Genomic DNA, 25,781 nt, shown 5'->3' with positions numbered 1-25,781 from the left:
GAGCCAATGTACTGCACCGCCTAGCTCACCTTTGCTCATCCAGCCCCACACAGAGCTCACTGGAGAGCTCTGGGTGAAATGGAAGAGACCATAAAAATTCTTATATAATGACTCCCAACATAATGGAGTCACCAGTGTCAAACTTACTGAGGAAATAATTATAGTGGTTCTGTTGTTAGAGCACAGGTTTGCCTTAAATGAATTTTTGCCACAGACAAGATGATTTCATACAGGAGGGCATAACTAGGACATCTCAAAGTTTAATAATCATATATACCTATTAAAAAAATGACAGTAAGAACATACGGGGGTTTCTTTAGCTGCCCAAGGCAGAGTAAAGGAGAATGTGAACATATTCAATCATAAAGCCAAGCAAAGAACAATCACACAAGATCTGAATAAATGTAGGTAAGTGTAGCTGATAGGCCAGATGATTTACTGCAAAAGGCACTTCATTTCTGGAAGAACAACTAGGTAAAAGAAAGCTAGTAGTCACAAATCCTTGCACAGTAATTGGGTCAAAATGTGACTGGGTTTTGTGCACTTGCTAAAAAAAAGCAAATATTATCTATTTTTAAACCAGATTAGTAGTCACACAATACAATACAAAGCATCAGCGTTTTAAAATGTTATCTTCAGCGTACTTTGGATCTGGTTCATTCAACATATTTCCCTTTCATTTAGTAGGTTAAACTAAGATTTTAGTCATAACAGAGGAGGAGGTCAGTTTTCAGTTGTTTTTTTTTTTAGTTCATAAACAGCCTGCTTATTCTTAATCCACAGAATCTCCCAAATCTCAAGTAATTCTTTTAACAGTTGCTGTTTCATGTATATCAACTTTTCCAAGCTATGGATCTACTGAAAGTACCCTGTATTCTGAAACTATAATAAAAATCCATCAGGCTGATCTCTCTTTTTCCTTAGTCTGGTTTTGAACCTCCATGTAGGATCATGTGGGCTGTGGAGAGCCACCGTGCTATCCATGACAGCCCCCAGCAGTGCAGAAAGTGAGCTGAACAAGCTGGTAGAAGCAGGCAGCTGCATTTCTACTAATAAAGCCTGAACAGAGGCTTTGATTTCTTTCTAGGTAACGATATGCACAGGCACTGGTATAAATTTGCTGCCTTTAATGTCATTTAGCCATTTGCATTTATCTGTCCAGTTTGCCTATGTTCTTCAAATGGGGAGCATTGGATACTATCTGTCCTGAAAGTGTTAATCAGTAGGATTAATTAGCAGGCAGCACCAAAAGAAGACAGGCAGTGCTCAGCATCCCCTCCCTACTAGAGCTGAATAAGGGAGGACTCTTGGACAAGCAGAGAGAGAAGTGAACAAAACCAGCTCAGGTCTCTAAATTTCAAGATCTGTTGCCCAGAACCCTGCCTGACTTGGGTATAGCTAATGTGAATGGTTGTTTTTGAAGGAAATGGCTCACCATGGTGCATCCAGTTACTCCCAGTATGGTTCCCAGTGTGAGTGTGGAGCTGTGACTTGTTACCCCAGTCTGCCTCTCCCCTCCATGGAAAGCCCTCGGGGAACAAGCATCCTCGGGCTGCTGTGGGGCTAAGATTGGCCAACAGCCAGGCAAAACCCCATGGTGTCCGACAGCACAGGAGGCCCTCTCCTCCAGATAGAGTTTGGGATGAGATGCTGGTCCTCCATTCCCTCTCCTATGCTGCTATACACTGTGGGGCTGGCAGTAGGCATGGGAGAGAGTGGGGGCAGTAGCAGCAGTGTAAGGCTGCTGCAAACACTCATGCTTCACACACATTTTGGAGAGCAGAGCAATAGCTCTGCTGTTCGGGGTCACAGCCCCCTGGGGCTGTTCCAAAGGAGTTTTCTTGATGCTCCCTATTTGACAGAGAAGCTGTAGGCTGAACCCTAGCTGTCTGGCACCCTAGTTTTGAAGCTGGAAATTGTAAGTATCAATTTGACACGTGCTAATCTTTGCCTTGATTTTACTTTCATGCAAAGTGGTTTTATCTTTAGATCAATAACCAAGTAAGGCTGCTTGAGGCCAATGGCTATGAGAATACAGTCTCCCACTGAAGTCAGTTCAAGTTGAGCTGAGTAAAACATGAGAAAACGTTTCAAGATTGGGCCCAGTTTAGATAGCCATTGCTGTCTCTATATGTAAACCCATGCTTGAAAACTGCAATTTGTTGAATATGAAGATGATTTCTATCTTTTCATAGCAACTCGTGTATCATCTTACAAGATACAAGTTTCTTTGAATTTAAAAAATGCAAATGTTTTATTTGTCTAGAAGTCTCAGCACAGACGGAGATTTCTGAAATTCAGCAGGACTGGAAGCCTTCATTTCTCAGCAATGAAGAATTCACCCAGCTGATGTTGGAGGTGAACTTGCATATATACTGTTCCTAATTTTGTCTAGTAGTCATGGAATTCCCCCTGCATCTAGAATAAAATGTCATCTGCCGTTCCGAAAGAGGAGGTTTCAGGTATTGCTGTATTTGACTGTCAAGCAGAGCTGTCTCTGGGGCAAGGGATTAAAGTCCCTACCTCTTTTCACTCTCGACAGTGCCATCACACCATGCTGCCGCAGCCCTGAACGCTGCACAGGGACTCCCAAGAAATGCATTCCAGCTGAGGGATTCAAATCAGAGGTTACATTTTAGTTTTACAATCAGAGGTGAGGAAAAGGGCACACAGCAGCTTTTTCTCCTGTTCTTGGAAGGCGTTATTATTACCTAATATTTATGCAAGACTAGCACCTAAAGAGCAGCATCCCTCTACTGCTAGGTGCTGTACAAGCAGATAAAACCTGACAGCTACTCTTGGTTTGATACAGTTAATACTTCCACTCTAATGCTTTTCAAGGCCCTTATCAAGCACTTTTCATTCTAACAGGGAACGGGGTTATTTTGCAATGATAGTTTTAAAATTACTTTTAAATTATACCATAGGTGCTTTTAATGCTAGCTGGGATTTGAAGAGAGGTGACTCAATGGCATTTATGTAGGTTCAAGATGAAATGCAAATGAGCTGCTAAAATGCATTTTTCTCTTTCAATAACAGCTAGAACCTTCTCTAGCAAGGATCTTCTTCCGTACCAAACACATGGAGATTGCATGGTCCCACAGTGTCCTTTGAGAACAAGCTTCTCTTCCTCCCACAAACAATGTGACTGTGGGATGAGATCAGGGTCTGGCAGTAGACAAGGAGGAGTGCAGGGGAGCAACTTCACCCACCAGGGGGTGGCACAAAGCCAGGGCATATTGCTGGCCCCTGGGGCTGGCAGTCCCTTGGCCACTGCAGTTTGCTGTGATGAGACTCCCCTGGTGCAGTGTTACGAGATGCCTTGCTTTCATTGCACTGAAAATCGCCCATTCCCATCTGAGTGTGCAGGAACTTCACATACATAACTCCTTCAGCCTGCACTGAAATATTTCATTCAGATAGCAGTAAATTGGCAGTTGTCTTGACTGGCTGGGCCTTTGTTGATTCTACTTGTATGCCACACAATTTTAGATTAAAACAATTGCTTTCAGTTTCCCAGCCTACAAATCACCTTCATGGTACTGTGATTTTCCATGCCCTTCAAGATAACATTGGGTATTGGGATGTCCTGTTGAGCTAGCTGTTCATCATTCTCTGATTTTTCGCCTTTCTATTAATCTTATTTTATTAACATTTGGACAAGACCGCTTGAAGTTTTTCCCATCCTGTTATTAAAAGGTGGGAAGGGTTTTTTCAAGCACTAATTCAAAAGAATCAGCATAACTGACTGCGGTGCTACATCAGCTTTCTTGAAAATGGCCTTTTCTTATCCCATTGAAAAGGCTGTCGTCAGATTACATAAGAGTAGGTATTAGGCTCTGTTTGTTCATGTAGGACTGTTGCAGTAGTTAAATCTTCAAAGGGGGATATGCCCTCTTAATGTTGGAAGGACCAGTTGCGAGTAAATAAAAATAGAATTTGTATGCATGCATTAACTTGATTTTACCACAGAATTGTGATGTGAGTCACTTGGTACAATTTGCATTGGATATGAAATAAAGACTTGATTTGAAAAAAAAATCCAACAACGTTCACCATAGTAACATGCACAATCCAGCTGCCTTGTAAAACCTCTGTTCTCTTCTATGGGTTAACAACTATCCTGCTTTTTTAGAAAACAGCTTGAATGTACTACACGAAAGAAAACGTTTTCTCTGCACTTAGATTAACAAAATCAAACTAACTGTACGAGCTGGAGAGTTTTCAGAGATGCTAAACACAGTCTTCTACTGGGATATAAGTTATTGACCTGCTTTTCAAAGGATTGTAGCACCAGCAGATTCCCATTGACTTAAATAGTTGTGGGTGCTCAGCATTCTCTGGAAAGAGGAACATATGTTTGTGTCTTTATTCAAGGCTTTGTTTTTTCCTTTTTTTTTTTTTTCTTTTTGAAAAACAATTAGGATTTTCCAGTGCTCTCAGAATTCTTTTCCTTATTGAAGTCAGCGGGAGGGAAGGATGTGCTGTGGCTCACAGGATCAACTGCTAGTCTGACTTGGAGGTGTGCCTGGGTTTGCAGTAAGGTTTTGTAACACCATGGCACCCTGATCAGGCTCTTTGCAGTACCCCTATGTCCTGAACAGGTATCACCTCTGGAGTACAGTCAAACTCTGCTTTGATTCAGTTGCGCTTGCCATGCCCATACTGCTCAAATCCTGCAAGCAACACTGACTCCAGATAATCAGTGAACTGACAGGAAAGACCCAGACCTGATCCACTTGAAGGCTTTGGGAGCTTCACTAATGACTACTTTATTACAATAGAAAGGTTTTAATATATTCCCTGAGCACCTACTACTGAATCTTAATTTTGGGGGGAGGTCTGCTCAGGGTAGGTTGCTGTAGATCTGGAAATCTACCTAGACTTAACTTTGAACAACATTTAGGTCAAAACCTTGCAACTCAGACTAAAGAAGAAACTAATTTTGAAGGTTAAATTGCTCCTGGGCAGAGGATGGGAATAAGGCTGATATTCCCCATCAGTGCTAGGACTGAAGGAGCTTACTGCAAGGTGGGACTGAAGAAGAAACTGCAGGAGGGTGGAATGAGTAATCTAATACCATGACCTTTAAAATAAATCACTCAATTAAAACTCAGGCTAAGGATTATTTGATCATTTGCATTGCTTTTACTTACATGAAAGCCCAGCAATATACAATGTTACATTAATACAAACTGAGATTTATGGGGTTTGCAGAGAAGTACCATTTTGAGATAGGGCCGCATCCTTTCATCATCCTTTGATATTTACACAGAGCTCAAATGTTCATTTTAATAACTTCCAAGGGATCGAGTCTTAGTCATTTTGCATTATTAAAATGTGTGATTAATTTAAAAACTGAGACATGAAATGTTCCTGTGAGCCCTTTGTTGCTTCAATAGTATGTTTTACTAGACTACAAAGAGTGCTGTAAAAGTTAAATCAGACTGTAAAATCAGAGAATTACTGTTCTGCAACTTGAGATAACGTTCCTACAACTCGATAACAATATGGTGCTGAAGTCAAGCTGGTTTGATCAACACGCAATGAGATGCTCTGTTTACACCGCTCATTCCCGTTAAAGCATTCTCCACTTGTCTGTTTTCCTTAGGCATTAGATGGCTTCATTATAGCAGTAACCACTGGTGGAAGCATCATCTATGTGTCTGACAGCATCACACCTCTTCTAGGGCATTTACCGGTGAGTAATGCTGTCACTGCCTTTTCTACTACACACCATAGGCTTGGGCCCTGTGTTTTTAGAAAGAGGTGTAAAAGGGTGGTGGTGGGGTGTTGTTTTCCTGAAAATGCAGTGAGGGGCTTTATCCCTGCATTATGATGGCTGCTGCTGTTGATCGGCTCTGTTCTTTCTCTATCTGATTCATACCCTTCAGGTTTTTGTTGCTATGAGGCATTTTGGCTTGAATGGGAAAAGCTCTGCAGGAATACTCTGGACAAGGAAGAGACAGGGTGACCTGGCTGATCTTTTCCATCTCTAAGCTAGCAGAGAATAGCACCAGGCCTGCTGGCAGCCCAGCAAGGAGCTTGTTAAGGGCCTTACTCTGCTCCCAGGGAGGTAAAGGACAAAAACCCCATTGAATTCAGAGCTAGCCAGGGGCTGCTGCAAAGCTTTTCCTGCAGCTCTGCTGTGCTTTCCCAAGGGGAGCATACCTTGCTCCAGGGAGGAGCTGGTGCTTGGGTCCAGCACATACAGCTTGTTTTATCTGCCGGCTGCTGGGTCTCGCTGTGGGAGACACTCCTGCGTGTGCTAGCTTGGGCTGGAGGAGCAAGGGAGATGGACTGCTCCAAACCGTGTTCCTGTTGCTAAGGCTGCTCTAGGAGAAATGGCATAATAATTAAGGATTAATCCTCACATTCATTTTTAGCAGCTTGGTCTCAAATAAATACATGCCCAGGAGAAAAAAATAGCTGCCAAATCATTATTGTACCACCCCCCTGCCATGTTCTTAGGAAAATTGCAATTCTTTTTCTCTCATTTACTTTTTCACCAAATATGTTATGTTTTCCACCCAGACAAATATATTTCACACACGCAACCTTGCTGTAATATGAACAAAAATTATTTTCTTCTGAGACGAAAGGAACTTGATGAAAGGAGGCAGCTCCTGGTAAATGCAAGAATATTGCTATGCAACAACAGATTGAACCAAATCTATTTCAGTTTTCTCTAATCCACAATGGTTGAGAAAACCGGTAGCTGACTATTTTCTGACATGCGCCTTCACTTCAAAGGCTGAGAGAGCCCTGTCCAGCATTCAGGGTCTCCATATACTTATCGATTTCTGTGGAATCTGTTTCTCTTTCATGGCTTGGGGTTTTCATTGCTATCCCTTCCAAACATTGATTCTTACTGGAGATGGTCAGTCTGCTGTGAGGAATTATTACTTTCCAGGAACTGATGTTTCAGCCCCTCTGCCTAAAACCTTAAGCCCAGGGTGAACATGGATAGGTTCAGGTTCGTAATTCCTGAGCTGGACCATCACAAACTAAATTGGTTTTCCCTCCTGAAGTCATGCCTTGTGTGATAATCTTGCATGTTATCCAGCTCAAAATGAGGACAGAGATGGGCATTATTTTTTAGTTGCAGCACATAGCAACCCAAGCCCAGGACCAGCCTGCTGGGGCTGGAGGTGGAGCAGAAGTTCCCACAGACCTCATCAGAGCTGATGGAATGATGATGGTTAAAAATTGCTCCACCAGCACGTGCCTGCAGAATGACTGGGTGCGTCCTGGAAATGGCAACTGAGCACGTAATAAAGGCTTCTGCCTGCCAAAGGTTGGCATATCACTATGGCCATAGATAGTTAGGTACACACTGGGATTGTAGTCCCATGCTGCCCTTTCCATATGCCATTTTTTAAATTTTAAAACCAATCAGAGTGCTATCTGGAGAATCTGTGTGGCTCTTTTTGTTTACCTCCAGGATCTATTTGTAAGCTAAATGCAGTCATGTTTGAGGGACAAAATGCCAATTCTTTCTTCTCTGGGGCTGCAAGAGGAAGAAGTGCTCTGCAAATCTTCTGGTTTGAGTACTGAAAGGAAAGCAAAACTGGGCAGAATGTGGAGTAGGGCTCTCTGAGGGCCCCTATCAAGAAATCTGATGCATTTTCTTTCATTAAAATCATAAAAGACTCCGGTGCTGAGAACAAACATGCCCAATTCTCTTTAATACAGTTTCCCTAAGTTCCATGGAGCGTTTTCAAACACAAACTTCTTCTGTTGTCATTCTAAATACTTTGTTTTTACAAGATCTGGAGTCTACTCTTAGGGTCAGTTGATGTAGAGAGAGGTTTAGCTCATACAGTAAGATTGACTACAGTTGAAGTGAAGTGAGCTTCTGGAAATCTGGTCACAACTCACAGCATTTGCCAGTCAGAGTAACATTTCACAGCATTTACCCTGTCCCTTCTTGGCTGCTTTGCTGAGTGCAACAGTTAAACACAGGCAGCAGAGTGACTTATTTCCACGCTAGAGGAGGAGATGTAGTTTTCCCACAGGCATTGCTGGCCCATGGGCTCAGGCAGAAGGTTCTGCACAAGCTCACAGACTGGGAGGGTGATGTCCATCTCACCCATCTTTAGTCCCGTAACCAAGGTGTCTGTACTCAGCTCCTGCCCATGTGGTAGTCCACAAGGGTTGGTGGGCAGGCGGCTGTGCAGAGGCAGAGCTGAGCTTCTCCTTGGTGGGTTTTTCTCCCCGGGGGTTCCCCAGTGAAGCTCAAGCAGCTGCTCTGCTGTGCTGGGCACTATAGTTAAACATCAGGGTAGAAAAATCCAGGCCATAGCACCTTATAGTGTACAAAAGTTACATATGCTGTGTCGCTGTTACAGGGTAGCAATGGGCATCACTGCAGGTTATACAGGTTGATAAAGGGGCCAAATCCCAGTGCATAATAGCACAGCTATCTTTCTTTTTGGGGTTGATGGGAAAAAAGCCTGTATCATTTGCAACCCTCCACCTTTCCATTCCCATAGTGACTATGCTTGCTGAGTTTCCCTGCTTTTTTCCCTCAAAGTGGGAATAACTCATCATATTTCCTCCTTACCACCTCCCAAAAGCAGTGAAATGGTGAGGAAGGAGCTTCATTTTGGAGTACAGTTGTTTTGTTGAAACTGCACACATATTTTATCTCTGCATCAAATGATTGCAGAACTTGGTGTACTGTGTTTAGAATGGACCAGTATCTACGTATGCAAACGTGTTGTTTCTTTCCTGCCATAGCTATCAGGGGCAAGTACTCAGAAGTTCATGTTAGCAGGATCCATTGATTTGAAGGTGCAGGGTAGATTCCAAGCTTAGCTTGATGGCATAAATATGCATTAACATAGTTCATCTAACCACTCTACCCACAGCCGCTGTAATTTATCCGCTTTGCCTGTCTCATTCAGCAATGCTTTGTGGCTGTGCCTGCCAGCAGGGCAGGACTGCCCACTGCAGAATAATTAGAATAATTAGACAAAGCTGCAAACTGTTCCTCTCCAACTGATGAATTTTTGTCTGTGATGATCAAATTTTGTCCATGTCTGCAGTCACCTTTTTGCTGTGGCACCAGATGTTTTCTGTTTGGGTCTGGTGCAGAATTAACTCTGAATAGCTTCCCTGGCATTTCCTACAGCTCCAGTGAGACTGGAATGTTTGTTTCCTTCTCTCTGTTTGGCCTGTTGATATATTCTTGATTGACCTACCGATCCAAGAATATTGTTGGAATCTTGATACTTACAACATGCAGACATTCTGTCCCGTGTGCTGCTTTACAGGTGTGCCTAACCTGCCCATGAGGCAAGAGCTGTGAAACGCAGTAAGAAGTACAAAAGATGGTACTTCTAACAGCAAAAATGCAAACCAAATATTACATTCTGAATATGGTACACAATGGCAGCAAAAATATAAAAGCCAGGGTTCACAAATCAATGAATAGCTGGTGCTCGGGGCAGGAGGTTGCTTTAAGGGGTATGCGGAACAGAAGTGTCCTGCAACTCCAACTGTAGGTGTAGTCACAGGCCTCTGCAGCTACTACCTTGAACAGAAAAGACACTGCAGAACTGGTAATAGGTTTTGAATTGGAGCTTGGTCACAGTATGGAGACAAAAGGTGGTATTGGGTCAGTGAAGAAGCAACAATGAGTCCGAGGAGAGGTGGCAGCTCACATCTAGCACTCCTGCAGTTACTGCTGAGTGAATTGGAGATTAATTAACCTCCATGAGACTTGTGCGAAACTGGTGGATAAGTGTCATAATCTACCGTTTACAGGTTGAAAGGGAATGAGAAAGAAAATTCCTGTTTTGCAACTGTACCAAAAGTCTTGAACAGGACTCACCACTGTAGTTTCCCATGAGATGCTTTTTCTTCATATGCCCCAAATTGTATGAACAATGTAATTCATTTTGTATAAATATATATATAAATATGCATATATATGTAAAGTAAATTTGTGTATGTCTAGAAAATAAATACAGATTGCATAAATATAATTTATGAGATCTGCTTTTCTAAAGAGAAGAAGGACTTCTGTGGGCATACTGAAGGTAGGCCTAAAGGGGACCTACAAGCAGTCTGGAGAGGGACATTTTAGAAGAGCATGTAGGGATAGGAGAAGGGGGAATGGCTTTAAGCCGGCAGCACAGGGTAGATTTTGATCAGATATTAGGAAAAAATTCTTCACTGTGCGGGTGGTGAGGCACTGGCACAGGTTGCCCGGACAAGCTGTGGCTGCCCCATCCCTGGCAGAGTTCAAGGCCAGGCTGGAGAGGGCTTTGAGCAACCTGGTCTACTGAGTGGAAGATGGTTGGAACTGGATGATCTTTAAGGTTCCTTTCAACCCAAACCATTCTGTGATCCTATGTGTGTATATTTATACATATTTATACATACATATATAAACTTAATCACATACTATATCAGTAGGATTCATATTAATAAGGTATACACTAAAGTCACAATAATTTTCAAGTATTCTTCACAAAAGGAATATTCAAGTGTAACAAGCACATGTAATAAAAACTTTTAACTGAATAATCTGAAGTGATATCACATCAAGGTAAGTATATAAAGCATAGCACTCTGATTTTCAAAGTATATTTGATACATCTCGTTAACTCTAAACAGGAATTCCACTCAACAGCAGGCATGGTGGAAAGGAGAGGGAAACCAAAGTGCAATCTTACATAAATACCTAGGTAAATTATTGTGATTAATAACTTGCCAGTCTCATACAGGGCTAACACATTTTCAACACGACTGTGCAGTCTGATAGGAGCTTCTCTGATGACACATGAAGCTGCATCAATGTGCCAGCTCAGCCTGAAGTAGTCATAAGTGGGATGGATGTAAGTCAATGCTATTAGAGGGTCACTTTATCTTACTACTTCCTTCCAGATATGCTCTTCTAGCGTTGGGTTAGTTACCATGCTGGACACAGTGAGACCTTCCTCTTGGCAACCCTGTGACAGACTCTTTGTCTTCTCCACCCTGGGCCAGTCATGGCCTTTTGCAGAAGCCCATCTCCTCTTTCCATTCCCAGATCACAGTATAGATTTCAGATGAGTTCAGGTTCATGCCAGCTAACCATGGGGCTGGGGATACCTAGGCATTCAGCTGATGGCTAGCCAGAGGGGTTGTGCCAATGGCACCATGAAGTCCCCCTCCCTGGGGACAAATTACTGCTGCTGCAAAGCAATGTCCAGAGTGAGGAGTCTCCTTCTCCCTGCCCCCACCTGCCAGGATGCTGGAAGCAGGCACCAATGGCTGCTGCTTCAGGGGCACTTCCCAGAAGCTGAGAGGGCTCCCTAAGGGAAGGACTGGATCAGAAATTGATCCAGCTCTTAGGTCTGGTGGCCCAGAGTGACCCCACTGCTCCTGCTAGTCAGGGTTTGCCATGGAGAGTGCAAGCTTCAGGGATCCACAACAGGCCTGTCCATGGAGCTAGTGAGCAGTATGGGGAGCCAGGCACCCATTCTCCAGCTCACTCCCAGGTTTCATTATTTAATTGCATGGATATACCTGATGCACCTGATGGTCTCTGACAGACTTTAGAGGAGCATCACTGAGTGCTGAGAATTAAGCTGAGAACTGGCCCACAGAGAAGTGGCTGCTCTGTTTGCCCAGCAGTTTCCTCCGTTTTAGACTTTGTCAGGAGTCCCTGGAAATCAGTGGGAAAGCTGCAGTCAACTGCCAGACACTTCATATCTACATTGCTGTGCATCTCTGCAAGCATTGCTCGTTGTGATATTTCTGTTTTTCTCAAAGGTCCTTTTTCTTTGCAGTGTGATGTCTTGGATCAGAACTTGCTAAATTTCCTCCCAGAACAAGAACATTCAGAAATTTATAAGATGTTATCTTCTTGTATGCTTATGACGGATTCTGCCTCATCGGACTACCTAAAAAGTAAGTTTTATTTTATCTTTCCCAGTAAATGAAAAAGCAGGGGCAGGATAAAAATTTTCTCTCAGAAAGAGTTTCTTATGTGATGTGCAATATAAAACTTAGGTTCATAGCCTTTTAAAAAGATCTTGCCACCTGGAACGACCCTTTGGTTCTATTTTTAAATGAAACTCATCACCTTTATTTTACTAGGCTAAGACTACTTGCAGTTAGGTTAATTATTGAATATCATATCTTTTGAGACAGCTGAGGAAAATAGGTTAGCTGATGGAAACTGAGAGTTCGTGTGAGACGAATCACATCTTAATTGATATTTCAGTCTGTTCGAGTAAGATGCTGTTTAGAGGTATGCTAATGTGGCATACCTTTGGTTTGCATTCCAGTTGAAAAGCATCGGTAAAATCATTGTAATTATTTTCAAACAAAGTTTGGTTTTCTTAAAAATGCTTTTATTTGCCTCATCCCTGTTCACTTCAGGAGGTAAGATACAGGAAATCTGAAAACACATGGTAATGTAAGATGTACAGCTGCTTAATCTACTGTATATACAAAACCTGCAGCTGATCGCTAATATGCCAAAGTTAATTTAATAGATATTTTGAGGTAATTAGGCGTAGTTTTCCAACAGAAGATGTAGAGCAGCTGTGAGTCATGAGAAGCCTAAATAGAAAAAAATGCTATAAATGAAGGATCTGGTTCTCTCCTTTGCTACACCAATGCTATGGCAGTGGTGGAGGTGGTGTAAGAGAAGGGCAGGTTATCCACAAAGACTGTCCCTGAGCTGTGGGCAGACCTGTGCAGAGCCCTGAAGAACCTGCACCCCTGCAAAGTAATTCCTTGTAGACGCTAATCCTGCCATGTATAGCATGTAGCACAATAGTGTAGAGGACTCTGAGTGGTAACAAGCTGCTGTCGTGCTGCCAGTTGCAAGATTGGGGTTGGAAGACACCATTGGTTGTGTTTAGCTTAAATAGCATATTTATTTCTTCTTCTTCTTCTTTTAACAATCCAGCTGACAATGAACTAGAGTTTTATTGTCATCTTCTGAGAGGAAGTTTGAACCCAAAGGAATTTCCAACATATGAATACATAAAATTTGTAGGAAATTTTCGGTCTTACAGCAATGGTAAGCTTTAATTGTTGTATAAATGTTACTTTAGCTCTGTAAAATAAAATATCAGTATTGCTCCATTGAACAAGACAGGCTTTTAACTGAAAGGACTATTTTTAATGTTATGGGGTAAATTTTGCTTCACATGGATCTCGCTGCTGATTTGCAATAGCTGGACAAGTACCTATGAAGAGTGAAACTGTGTTAGTTGCTTTTGTTACTGCCCTTGTTAGCAGTGATCCTTTGACTCTGCATAAGTTTGCAAATAATGGCAGGTTCAGAGGAGTGTTTGCACTCACTAATACTGTGTGCTAAGACTCTACCTATTAACTAAATAATAAGCTTGCTACCTTATCTGCTGGCTTACATTAAACACAAGTTCTGTGCCAGAACTGACAATCTGCCAAATCTGCCCTCTCACCTTGCTCTGCAATCTACATTGTAATGGAGCGCCTGCACGCACAGCTCCACACTGTGGTGAGGGGTCCCCTTCTACTGGCAACGGAGTGTCTGAGGACCCTTCCACCTACCTCCTTCTCCAGATGCCATTTTACATTCCTCTCCAGCACTGCAGAACCCAATACCTACAAAAAAAGGGAAAGAAATGCAGTCAGCACAGTTGCTAGTGCACCACGGCCGGTCTAAGGGATGCAGGGCGTATTTCCACCTCGCCCATTCCCTAACAAACAGATTGCTGCATGGCCATTAGTGTCAGAAATAAAATACCCTTTTATTACTTTCCCTTCCCCTGCCTGCCCAAGTTTGCTTTAGTTACTTGCCTGATTGAACTCCAGAGTGGCATTTCCAAAGTTGCTGGTATTGTTCCAAATAGGTCATCCTCAGCAAAAAAAATTCCCCACCGTGCTTTCCAAAAAACACACTCCACACTGCGACAAAATAAGTCCCTGTCCCCATTTAACTTTCTGCTCTTGCTCCACATGACTAGAATAGAAACCTACGTGCAGGATGGAGATATGTCTTTCTTGTTTGGTGCCATCTGATTTGAAGCTTTATTTGTAATAAGAAATGTAACTGCCCGTATGCTTTCTAGTTTGAATGAAGTGAAATGCGGCTGCCTGACAGACACGCACACCAAGCTGTTCTGTTTTCTAGAGCAGAAACTGGCTTTCAGGTGCTGACTCATAAGGATACATTTCTACCAGGGGAATTTCTGATCCATTTTCTTCAAGGATTTTTCAGCCTTTTATTTTGGCATGACCTTAATATTGCCTTTTTACCTGGTAGGATTTCATATCCCAACATTTGTATGAGTGGCTATTTCTCAGAAGAAAGATAAACTTGTATTACAGGTATCTTCCCTAGCTTGATGCATATAAATTAAAGGGGAACATACTGATTTCAGGAGACACCAAATCATTTTCCAAAGACCCCAGCTTATAGTTTTCAAATAAGACACATGCTTTCTGCTTCATTTTTTTTTCCTCTGTGACACCTTTTCCTAAATATTCCACCTTATTTTGTCTCTTCTACTTTCTTCCCATCTCTGCTGCATTCAGGTCCTCTGTTCAATAGGGAGAGGATAGCCCTTGTCCCTGCTGTGTGAGATGGTGCCTCCTGGCCCCATTCCCATTTCCCCATTGCAGAACCCTGTAGCTTGCCCATGCTGACTTTAGATTCCTGAGTTCATTACAGAGCCAGGTGGAAATACTTGCTCATCAGTGCATCCCCAGCACTGCTCCCTCTTGTCTGGGAGATGCCCCCATAGCCCCCTCTGTCTCTGACCCCCAGCGCCCTGGCTTCTAATGCAGCCACAAAAGCACCTCCCAGTAAAGGTAGAAGCAAGTGCACCAGAGTCGTGATGTCACAGCAGTCACCTCTGTTTGTCTGGGAGATGATAACCTTGGGCCAAGGACAGAGAGAGCAGCCACAGGAGGGTGCAAATCTCCGAAGTGGATGTTTTTAGCTTCACTGGGCTTCTTGCATCAGCCAGCTGCACCATGAGCAAGGCATGGGGGCATCAGCTCAAGTGAGCACCATATGAATGCAGCTGCCCCTTGGGCAGCCTTACAGCCCCAGGCCCGAGGGCAAGGAGCTGTGCTTTGGCAAGGGGACTTGCAGCATAGACATCTTTGAGCATCTCATGGGCGCAGCAATGGGCTGGGTTCTCACTTCTGCTTGCTCCTCACATCCCAAGACACCCTGTTATCAGGCACTGCCCCCCCCCCAGCCAATGCACCTCCCAGACCTACCAGTAATGTCTCTCTTCTTCCTTCCGTGAAATAAATACCCTTTCTCCAGCCATCCCACCTCTAGGTGTGAGGCCAAGCGGGTGAGAAAGACAGCGGTAGGAAGGGTGGTGGGGGAAACACGTATCACTTGCAGGGCAGCACTCTTCCTATGTGGGTAGGATTAGCTGGCCCCAAATCCTGCTTTTTGGAGGTGTTTGTGAAGGAAGGAGGCTAAGCTGAAGATAAAAAAGAGTTAGCTGGGGGAGAAAGACAGAAATTGCAAATTAAGCTTAATTAGCAGGAGACGTTCCTTATGAATGTATTCAAGAATGTTTTTCCCTGTAGCTTTTCACAGCAGTGGAAGTGTGATCATGTTTTTACACATGGGAGACTGATACAGGATGTTCTTCTCTAAATACAAATCTCTGCTTTTTAGCCACCCAGTCCTACTTTTGTTTCCAGTGGTTTGCTGAGTGTACTCTGAGGCTGTCCCGCCTGTACATTCCTGCTGCAGGGACACCAGAGCCTCTGTGGCTGGGGAAACTCTTTTATTCCTGTCAGGCTGTATCCCATCAGGATACTTAACTATTCTGTTCTCATTAATTTAGGGTCATGGCAGTGACAGTCCTAACACCTCACTTAACTTTCACTAATGTGTTGAAGAACCGGTAGGTCCGTTTTTGCCCTCTTTAAAAGAAATGTCATTAGCTTTATTCTACTTCCACATAACCTTTTCCATAATTTCCCTTGAATTATCATCTTTTTAGACCCATTTTACTATTGCTCATTGCTCATATTATAATGGTGGTGCCTGGGGGAAGGGGGTCATGAATGCTGCAGTCCCAGTCACCTTGCCCCCTCCTGTCCTCCTTCATATTTTCTCCGTTGATCGCATTGTACCTTATGGCCAAGAACATCATATCGGGATGGGTTTGAATGGATTAATTTGAAGGACTGAGGCTTAGAAAGCCAGCTAGGGGCTTAGCTGCTCTCCCTAATTTTAGTTGGAGCCCTGGAGCTTTAAAGGCCATTGTACTGAGACGCCAAAGAGATTTTTTTTGTCTGCTAAAGTAGAACAAATACCTGATACCTACCAAGGTGACTTGTCACCAGGACTGCTGTCAGGGAGCTAGGTCATGCATAACTTACATCATACCCATGCTACTCCCCGAGAGGAGCAGTCACTGGCATCTTCCAGATCCCAGAAGGTGCAGGGAGATGCATGTGCAGCCCCAGAAATTGCCTGGGAAAGTTCACATAGGTGACGGCATGTGTTCAGTCTTTCGGAAGATCACTGTCCCTAGAGCTCCTGGGCTCAGCTATAGCTGGAGGCAAGAGGAGCTGTACAGCCCAATGCCAGGATTAGCAAGAGGGTCCCCTCTTGGGCTGGTCCCAGGGATGGTGTGCGGGAAGCTGTGCTCTGTAACCCCTGCTACAAGGACATTTCTGCTGCTGCATCTACACCAGAGATGTGACATGAGCCGCCTGCACATGAGCAAAGCCTGCTTGAATTAGTGTGCCCAAGCAAGAACAGCCGACCGGAGAAACAGCAAAGTGAGCTATGTGGAGTGACTGCATGAGTCACTGGCTGTGCTAAATCAAATACAGGAGATTTGATTTTGCATTTGGGAGGATTATATAATCATCATTAATTAAACTTCAATGAGAAAAGCAGGACGGTAGCCTGACATGAAGAATCGGTAGTCCCTTGAGAGGAGAGGAGGTGGCCCATGGGCCACTCAGAACAGGAAAGTGGAGTTCCCTCTTTGTTTCTGTGAGACATGCATACTTGCTCTTAGAGCATAAAGTTTTGGGGGGTTTATTTGCAAATAGGGACTCTTTCTAATATTTTTATGTATTTCAGGTTCTGGTCCTTTAGTCCAGATTTTAACAGGAGAGATGAATGTATGCAAACATCTGAGGCAGCCAAGTGCCATCACTGTACGTGTTGACCTGTAGTGCTTGATAAGGGACAGAGTCATGTCAGCATCACCTATGAATAATGCAGTGGCTCCCATCCTGTCTTGCCTGAGGGATAAGGGGGGGGGGGGGGCAAGTAATAAAGGCAACCCTCAAAACAATCCAAGAAATATATAGCTCACAGTATAAAATGTCAAATTAAGTGAGAATAGATTATTTTACAAAGCTGCTTAATAGCTTACTCTGATAAGAAAAGATAAGGTGGGCTGGATTTATCCCTCCTGTGAAAATTGTTTGTATGTTTATAAACAGAAAAAGATCTCTCATAATGATAGAAATAAATATTGGCTTTGGTATCCTATTTCTGAGGTGACATACTTGCTTAAAAACTCCTGAAAGGGACAGAGCCAGAGTCCTGCCTTTCAAAGTGTTCACCAGCACAAAAAAGGACCACCAGCATCTTTACAGTGATAGATCCATCCTTTCATCCAAAATGCCTGAAGTTTTCCTCTTGAAGGAGGAGATAACCATTACGTGAAAAGAGTTCCTGATCAAGCAATATCATTAAATAGTATAGTGGAATTTAAAATTGAACATTTTTGTTCCCAGTTACATGGAAACTCAGGAAGTATCTGGTTACTGGATGCTAATAATAGCAGATACTCTACTGTTAGCTGATACATTTATCAGAGATAAGAATAACCATCTAGAAAATTTTCATGCTGAGGGGAAAGAAGTCTTTTCTCAGAAAAATTAATTCATTCTGAATTCCTTTTTAAAAGAAACAAGCAGATTTATACAGAAGATACATTGATCCTGAGCCTCCATCAGCATATGCAGAAACATCTGATAAGAATAACTCAAACTGAAATGAATGTTTTGATCAGAACCAACAGCCACATATAATTATTATTTGCTATTCACAATATCGTAGAAGCTGCGGCTATCAATCTGCAGTGCTTACGTTGGGCTCTCCATGGGCACTTAAGAAAAAAGGCACTATTCCTGTCCTAAAGAATTGACCCATATCAGCACAGGATGGCGAGGGGAGAAACAGGAGGAGGAAAGAGGAGAGAGTAGATCAAAGTAGACAAGTGATGTATGGACACCATCACTGTTACTCATCTGATGCTACTGAGTGCAGTCTGGCTTGCTGCTGGCACTTTTGATTTCTTCATTATATATATTAATTGCTAAATATTCTGTTTATCTGTGGTCTGAATGTATTTATGTGAAACAATCTTGGTTTTATTCTGGTCTGTTTGGCTTGCATTTTTTAAAATCACTGCTCAGTTTGTTGGACAGTCACTTTGGCTGGTTCTTTAAACATTAACATCTACTGACAAAACAGGAAGGAGGGGCTTCTTCTTTCAAATGGCATAAATGAGAGGGTTTGCTGTTATGGAAAGAATATGTTCTAAACAACCTAAGTTAAAATAAGATGACTGACCAAGCAATTGACTGCTGTACTACTATTAACTGAATAATGTGGCATCTGGGGGATTTTAAAGATGTTTTCATTAATTTCATGCGGCACGATTTGTATCCCTAAGGATGAAAATCTTTTCAGCTGTGGTAGTTAAGGGCTTGGTTCCTTATATATATTATTTATTGTTGTCTTGTCCTTAGTGTTCTGGTCTTTTCTGAGAAAAACCCAAAACCAAATAACAACAAAAAAAACCCACCCTGTATATAGACAAGTCAGTTTCTTCCTATCTTCTTATATGGTATTTGCAAGTAATTTAATACTTCTGCAAAAGTATTTCGTGGTAGCTCTAAGAGCAGCAGGTCTGATAGCTAATTGCAAAAACTATTAAAATTCATGGGAAGGAGCATCAGCTAACTGATATATATGAGACAACTGTTTCATCTTTCTGGTTATGTATTTAGCTTTGTCACACAACCTTCTAATTCCCTACTCAAGGTATTTTGTCTAGATCATTTAATTGTGAAGCACACATGTCCTCATTTAGCCAAGCCCACTTGTTTATAGCTAGCTTAAGATTTCATCAGTCACTTTCTGACAAAAGCATTCTGAGACCTGTATTTGACATATAAATGTTAACATCATCATATCCTCAGACTTCATCCTATATTTTCCATTCCACTGATTTTCTGTGGTGCTCTCAGAAAGTTTGCTGCTGAACTTTGCTACTTCAAGATGTTGTGTGTTTTCTTTTAAAGAGACTTGGAGAATTACAAAGTATGATTTTTCAGAAGGCATTCTTGATTTTTTTTCATTTATGATGTAATGATCTCTTTATTTAACTACACTTTAAAATTTATCAACAAAAAAGGTTGAAATTTGTTCATCAGGTGCAAGGGCAGAGCAAAACAGGCTGTGCAGATAGAGCTGTGGAAAGAACAGATACCAACAAAATAAATCAGGCAGCCAAGTAATGCAGAAACAAATGTCAGGGATTTTTTTCTTCTTTCAGTTACTGTAATTGTTATTTTCAGATGGAGAGGTACACTGCAAGGTGGTGGCTATCTGCCTGCATCACTGAGGCTTTTAATGCTCTGAATTTGTCAAAGGCATCTGAACATGGAGACGGCACAGTACTTGTTCAAAGTCGGGATGGATGACTTTCAGCCAGGCCAGCTCTGTCTCATCTCCTGGGGCTTATTCATTCACTGACACTTAAGTTCAAGATTCCCAAACATTTTGGGTGAAATCCAGAATAGAAATTCATCCAAAATAAATTATTTACTACATAATTTTCCTAGACAATAATTATTTAATTATTACATAACCCTTTTAGTATTGCTTTTACCTCTTGGAAATATAACCCTATTTTGTAAATGCCATATTCAGGGATGTATTCTGCTCTCTTCTGGGAATACATCTCAGGCCCATGGCTGTTTGTATGAAACAGCTAACGCAGAAAAGCCATCTGCTCTCTTTGATGTGACTTGGCCTCCACTCTGTCTTCACTTTCTTCTGCAACTGGTGTCACTTGCAAGCCCATGGGTTCACTAACTAGGTTAACTTGTCATACCTGTGGTTTGCAGGCGGAATGTACTTACCTTGTTTTCATATCTTAGAGCGCAGTCTGCTGGGCTCTAAGATACAAAAGCATTTGTGACTGAACTTGGCTATTGCAGAGAGAAACCCCATTGATTTTAAATATGACAACATACTTCACTGGAAGCTTGGAAGTAACTTTTTACAATGCCCTTAATGTGGGTTTATAGCAATCACATTAATTTTTAAACAGGTCTGACTATGAAAAGACTTGCACAAAATAATCACATCAGAGATGAACCAATAACTCTTGACTCGGGCTTCTCCTGTTCCCTGTAGCTCCTAACTCTTTCTACATTTTTTACCATCTCTTGTATTAATAATCCCATAGAAGCCCTCATATATGTACATAACCCCAGGAGCAGTACAGGAACAGATATTCCTAGGAAGTCCCCAGAGCAAGTGCGCTTAGCTGGTGTAAGGAGGAGGATTTTGCCCATATTTTTTATCTCAATATCCAGTCAGCCATGCCCTCCAGACTCAACTGCAAGAGAGGGCTGTAATGTCTGTGGATGTGCACATCTGTGCTTCTCAAATGAGGAATATTTCTTCCCCTTTTTGGCACAATATATATTGTGCACACAGTGGCCTAAACCGGTTAATAACAGGTGTGAATTCTCCTCAGAGTACTTACTTTTTCTGTCTCATACCCTGTTATCGTTGTCATCAGTTACTCTTTTGTACCATTATTCTAAGGCTTTTAATAGGTTGAACTGTGTTCCAAAAACACATGTGTAAATTGAAACTTCTTCAATCTCTACAGTTTATGCTACTGAGCTAAGCCTAGTGCAGAAGCACCCCAGAATAAAATTGCTAGTTATCTCCCCCACAGATAAATAGAAAGCTCTTCATTTTCACAGGAATGGTCTTGCTTAACCTTGCTTTATCCTGTGCTGAAGAGACAAACTGTAGGAAACTTCACAAAATTGGATATAGGGACCTAACAGTAAAGAATATTAGCATTTATCCCTTTTAGCATTAGATTAACTCATATTGGTGAACTCCAGCTGCTAAATGGGACTTTCTCTGCCCCCACAGGAGATAGTCAGCTGCACAGGGCAAGAGCTTGTGGGACCAGCCCAGTTCCCACTGTAGCTTAGCACAGAGTTTTCTTTCACTGCTGTGAAAGTAGGATTACCATCTCTAAACAGCTCAAATTTGGAGGAAGAATTTCCATTATGTTATTCTAACATGGGACTGTGGGCTAGCTTAAGGCAACGCATTCTTTTGGCAGCGCATCTCTGTGGCAGGAGGTGCTAGTGGGTTCTCAGAGCAAGGCAAGAGACGTGAAATCATGAAAGACATAAAAAAAAATATACAAAATCTGTTGCCACATCACATCCAGGTTTTCCTTCTGCCCAGTGTTTCAGGAGACAGCAGACCCTCTGCATGGTCACCAGAAATGCCCAGCTCTTGGGAGCCTGTGCCACGCATGGGGTCCTTTTTAGGGTCGCTTTTATTCAAACAAGGAGAACTTGTGCACACTGGGGGCAGTTCATTGCTAGCTCAATGGAGCCTCACTGGTGGTGGGCCCTGGTGTTCTGCCACTGATGATGTTCTCTCTTCAGCTACTTCCCCTGCCGATGCTTTTTCCCACTGCTTCATGGAAGTCAGGGCACTAGGCATGCTGCAGCATATATTTTTTTCTTGGTGGTGAAAGAGAGCAATTGGATGCATGGGTTTTCTTTCCAGAAAGCTGGTTTATGCTCTTTAATACTGTTTGGCCTTATTTTTATCAGGATTAACCTATAAGATTCATACTTGAAGTTAAGCTCTGATGTCTTTCTGCATAACATGACTGACTTGGATTTAAATATATGCATATCAGCTTTAAAAGCTTTTAGAGCACTTCTCTGAATAAAATTAATACTAGTACACTTCATGTGTGCAAAATAGGAAGAGCAAATCTTGTATGAGGAATGACTTTGTGTCCTGTTTTTTTCTCTACCTAGTGCCTAACTCCACTTGCAATGGCTTTGATGAGGCTGTCCCAAGGGCTTACAGAACATCCCCTGGAAAGCAGATCTGCTTCGTTGCGACTGTTCGTCTGGCAACACCTCAGTTTCTAAAGGTAAGTGCATACCTTGGGTCGCATTCATTTCAGAACTTCTCAAAACGCTTTCAGATGAAGTGACATGCAAAGTTCTTAGCTTTGCTAATTGAATGGATTACAGATATCACATTTCATGCACAGAAATCCAGTGAAGAGGATTATCAGTGTGAGCCAGGATCTGCAGAAGCGGTGTCACTTCTCCTCCCCTTGCCAGGGAGATGGAAACCCTCCTTGCATTAGGAATTGCACAGTCACTTTGAAATTGGCTTCTTCATTACTGCTTTCTGCTCTGGGACTTGCAGGGCACTCTTGAGTGATTCATGGCCCCAGCAGGCTACTGGGGGGCCCCAGCAGAGTCTCTTCTGTGTGAGTAAGAACACTTCCCATAATCTTAACCACAGTAATCATATTAGTACGAGGGGCTGGAGTTAAGGTTGTCCGGGAACGCTGAAAGCAAATTCCCTTGTCTTTGGGTAACTAAGATCTCAAATTAAACAGGGAAACTAAATGGACTGCACATGGCAATGAGCTGCCCAATGCTAGGGAGGAGAAGAACCTGGAGAAGGTGTTAGCTGCCACAGAATCCTAGACACTGATTGCTTCATTTCACCTGAGTGACTTCTTCTCAAAAGTGAAGGCCAAAATATATATCTGACTGGCTAACAAAGGCAGAATTACTGTGTTTGTTGCACAGAGAAATGTTTCCATGTCGCACGTTGAATTTCAGGGTATATTATTGCCATCAGCATGTATTTTGGCATAAACTGTAGATGGGGAAGAGAGGAATTTAAGGTATGCCTGAAGCCTGTTGCCTCTGTACAGCCAGCAACTTTAACCAACTTTGTAAGCATTGACATGTATCAAAGAAACACTTGAAAGCAGCATGTCCCAGCTTGTCCTCTGGTCCCAAGAGGTGGTCTGTATGACTTCCCTCTCATAGAGGGACAGCAGAGACAGAAGTGGCAGTGGAGGCATGGGTGGGTGTCACTGAGCCCACACCACAGGAGAATGTGGCACCAGGGAGCAGGAAGACAGGCACATTGGGGGCCAGTGGGCAGGCTGTACTTACAGTGATGATGGAGACCCTCCTGCAAGAGAGACATAGGGGACACAGTAACCCTGGATGCCACTAAATCCTGAGTGCTGATGCTGGGAAGTACCAGGCCAGGGGCCTCCAGCTTGACTCCAGGCAGATTGTGGAGCTGGAGGTGCCCCTGCAAACTGCCAATGGGAGAAGAGATGTTGGCAGAGGGGATCTGGGGCACGCAGCAGGCCCCAGCCCATGCATGAGTGTGCACCATGGTGCCATCCTTCCTCCCCTTCCTATCTCCACCCAACAACTAATCACCTATGACTGCCTCCTGATCTTATCCCTCTGGGGCAAGGACGTCCTGCCTCACAGGCAGCCCTGTGCCCTGCCTCCTTTTATGCACTTATTAATTATCATTATCAGAAGTGCTAAGGGCTTCTGAGCCTTAAGGGCCAGCTTCTTCACTTCACTGGAGTAAAGTACAAGGCAAAACCACTACCTTTCCCCTGTCTGACAGGATCCATGCAGGCTGCCTGCCTGAAAATGCACGTACTCCTCTTTGGCTGCTGTGTAGGAAGCAGAGTGTCCCCCTTTCTCAAATAGGGCTCGGAGAGCAGACATCCAAAAGGACTGGGCAAAGGTGGTAGGTATCTTTAGTAACACAAAGACAGCAAGGGAAGTCGTGACAAACCCAGATGGGACCAAGCACAGGCTGGATGCTGGAAAACGGCATTGCTCCTTGGGGCTGTTGGCAGCACAGCCATCACGCCCCAGGCACTCCTGCAAAACCATGAAAACTTTGGCTCCCTGAACAACAGTCTCAGCTCTTAAGTCCACGTGCATCACAAGTTCTTCTTCCCAACTCCTGCAAAAATGTTGGCATTGATAAATACAATAGATTGCTCTTTGGAGTTGCCAGAAAATGTGCAAATTCTCTGTTTTCTCCTCTTATGCACTATGTCTTTATAGCTAACAAAAGCTAGATGAAGCAGAACTCTAAGTCAGCTCTTTACCACACAGGAAATGTGCATCGTGGAAGAACCTCTAGAGGAATTCACATCACGACACAGCCTGGAGTGGAAATTCTTGTTCCTGGATCACAGGTTGGTGGCAAGAACACTCCTGGTTGCGTTTGACGCTTGTCTGCTGTTGTTTTCATAAGTGCAATTCTCTCAAATAGTGTTCCATTTCACATCTAAATCGCATGAGCAGGAGGGCTGCCACTGAAATTCCTACAAAAGCTGATGCTTACTGTTTTACATTTAGTTTTGCATTTGTTTTTATCAGTCTTTTAAACCAAAACTACTCTGTTTCTCAGGCCAAATTTGTGATTAGCTTGTTCTCATTTCCTTTAAAATTATCAATGGACCAGAGTCTGTCACATGGAAAAATGATCCAATTGTTTTACAGCTGCAGAAACCATTCTTTCCAAATCCAGCCATTTATTCTGTGTGTGCAGTTCCCACTGAGTTACGGACGGAAAGTCTGTGCTGGCCCGAGGCAACTGTGCTGGCAAATGTACAAATCAACTGCCTCAGCATGCCATGGACAAGCTCTGCAGGCACCCAGAGGGAAGCAGCACAGATGATCTCCCCTCCGACCCCCAGTAGTCCCAGCAGACGATGGCTTACTATCACTTTGCCATATGTTTTCCGCTGTGCAGAGACTGTGGGAGCCGCAGCAGAGCCCCTGACCAAGGAGCAGCCAGGGAATGTCTCCCTCACAGCAGGTTCCTCCTGTGTGAAGGTCTCTGAGAAGCTGAGCTGCTTTCTGCAAACACATTCTCCCTGAAAATATGGGGTTGTCATAGCCTTGTCCTGGGAGGATGGTGCCTGCTGGCACTACCATGCCCAGCTGGGCAGCCCAGGCACAGGGAAGGGCAAGTCCGGACCCGTTCCCCTGGGGTGGATAACTATACAGTGATAAGCAAGAGCAGATCTGGGCTTTTTGCATATCTATGTCAACATGCAGAACTGCTTGTTTTGTGGTTTATGAATTCACTTATACTGTGCCTAACCGCAGAGCACCGCCGATTATAGGATACTTGCCTTTTGAAGTGCTGGGTACTTCTGGCTACGACTATTACCATATAGATGACCTAGAGCTGCTAGCAAGGTGCCATGAACACTGTAAGTATTGCATGGCCCAGGTTCCTGTGGAGTCACTGGGACAGCTCTTTTCAGTGAAATGAAATTTCAGTTAAAATTGGTTTAAACTTGGAAGGAGAGGTTTGACCCTTCCCTCGCACCTGTATGTCTTAGCAAGAGCTGTAGCAGATTGGAGGCACTGCAGCTTGATCACCAGCTGGGCCAGACTTATCAAGCTCTGAAAAATACAATTTTACCCTCCCAAAGTAGTCAACAAAACTCACTGAATGGATAAAATACGCCAAATTAGACCCCGCTCTGTTAGTAACGAATATGCAGGAATAGTTCAAGCAAACTCAGAAAAGATTGTGTTTTGTAAAACTCTCACAGATTATTTACCCTAATATTGTTCACCACATATTTAGGATACCTGTGATAATTGAATATAGTCTATTAAGATTTAAT

The 25,781-nt window shown here is 43.0% G+C and overlaps 1 protein-coding gene across 7 annotated transcripts in view; it reads left to right on the top strand.

Moving 5' to 3' along the window:
* The window catches only part of NPAS2 (neuronal PAS domain protein 2), a 104,723-nt gene that overhangs the window by 56,925 nt on the left and 22,017 nt on the right, over nucleotides 1–25,781 (top strand). For all 7 annotated transcript variants that reach the window (XM_057422222.1, XM_057422223.1, XM_057422221.1 and 4 more), the window contains exons 4-10: nucleotides 2,267–2,358; nucleotides 5,612–5,701; nucleotides 11,784–11,904; nucleotides 12,914–13,027; nucleotides 22,099–22,217; nucleotides 24,250–24,332; nucleotides 25,252–25,358. In XM_057422222.1, coding sequence (XP_057278205.1) covers nucleotides 2,267–2,358; nucleotides 5,612–5,701; nucleotides 11,784–11,904; nucleotides 12,914–13,027; nucleotides 22,099–22,217; nucleotides 24,250–24,332; nucleotides 25,252–25,358 — 726 coding nt within the window. The remainder of the gene's footprint in view (nucleotides 1–2,266; nucleotides 2,359–5,611; nucleotides 5,702–11,783; nucleotides 11,905–12,913; nucleotides 13,028–22,098; nucleotides 22,218–24,249; nucleotides 24,333–25,251; nucleotides 25,359–25,781) is intronic.

The sequence above is a fragment of the Pezoporus wallicus genome, unplaced genomic scaffold (genome assembly GCF_028554395.1).
Source record: "Pezoporus wallicus isolate ANWC-B61680 ecotype Strahan unplaced genomic scaffold, APGP_CSIRO_Pwel_v1 contig_5785, whole genome shotgun sequence".
NCBI lineage: Eukaryota > Metazoa > Chordata > Aves > Psittaciformes > Psittacidae > Pezoporus > Pezoporus wallicus.
This window is presented reverse-complemented; position numbering and strand designations above follow the sequence as displayed.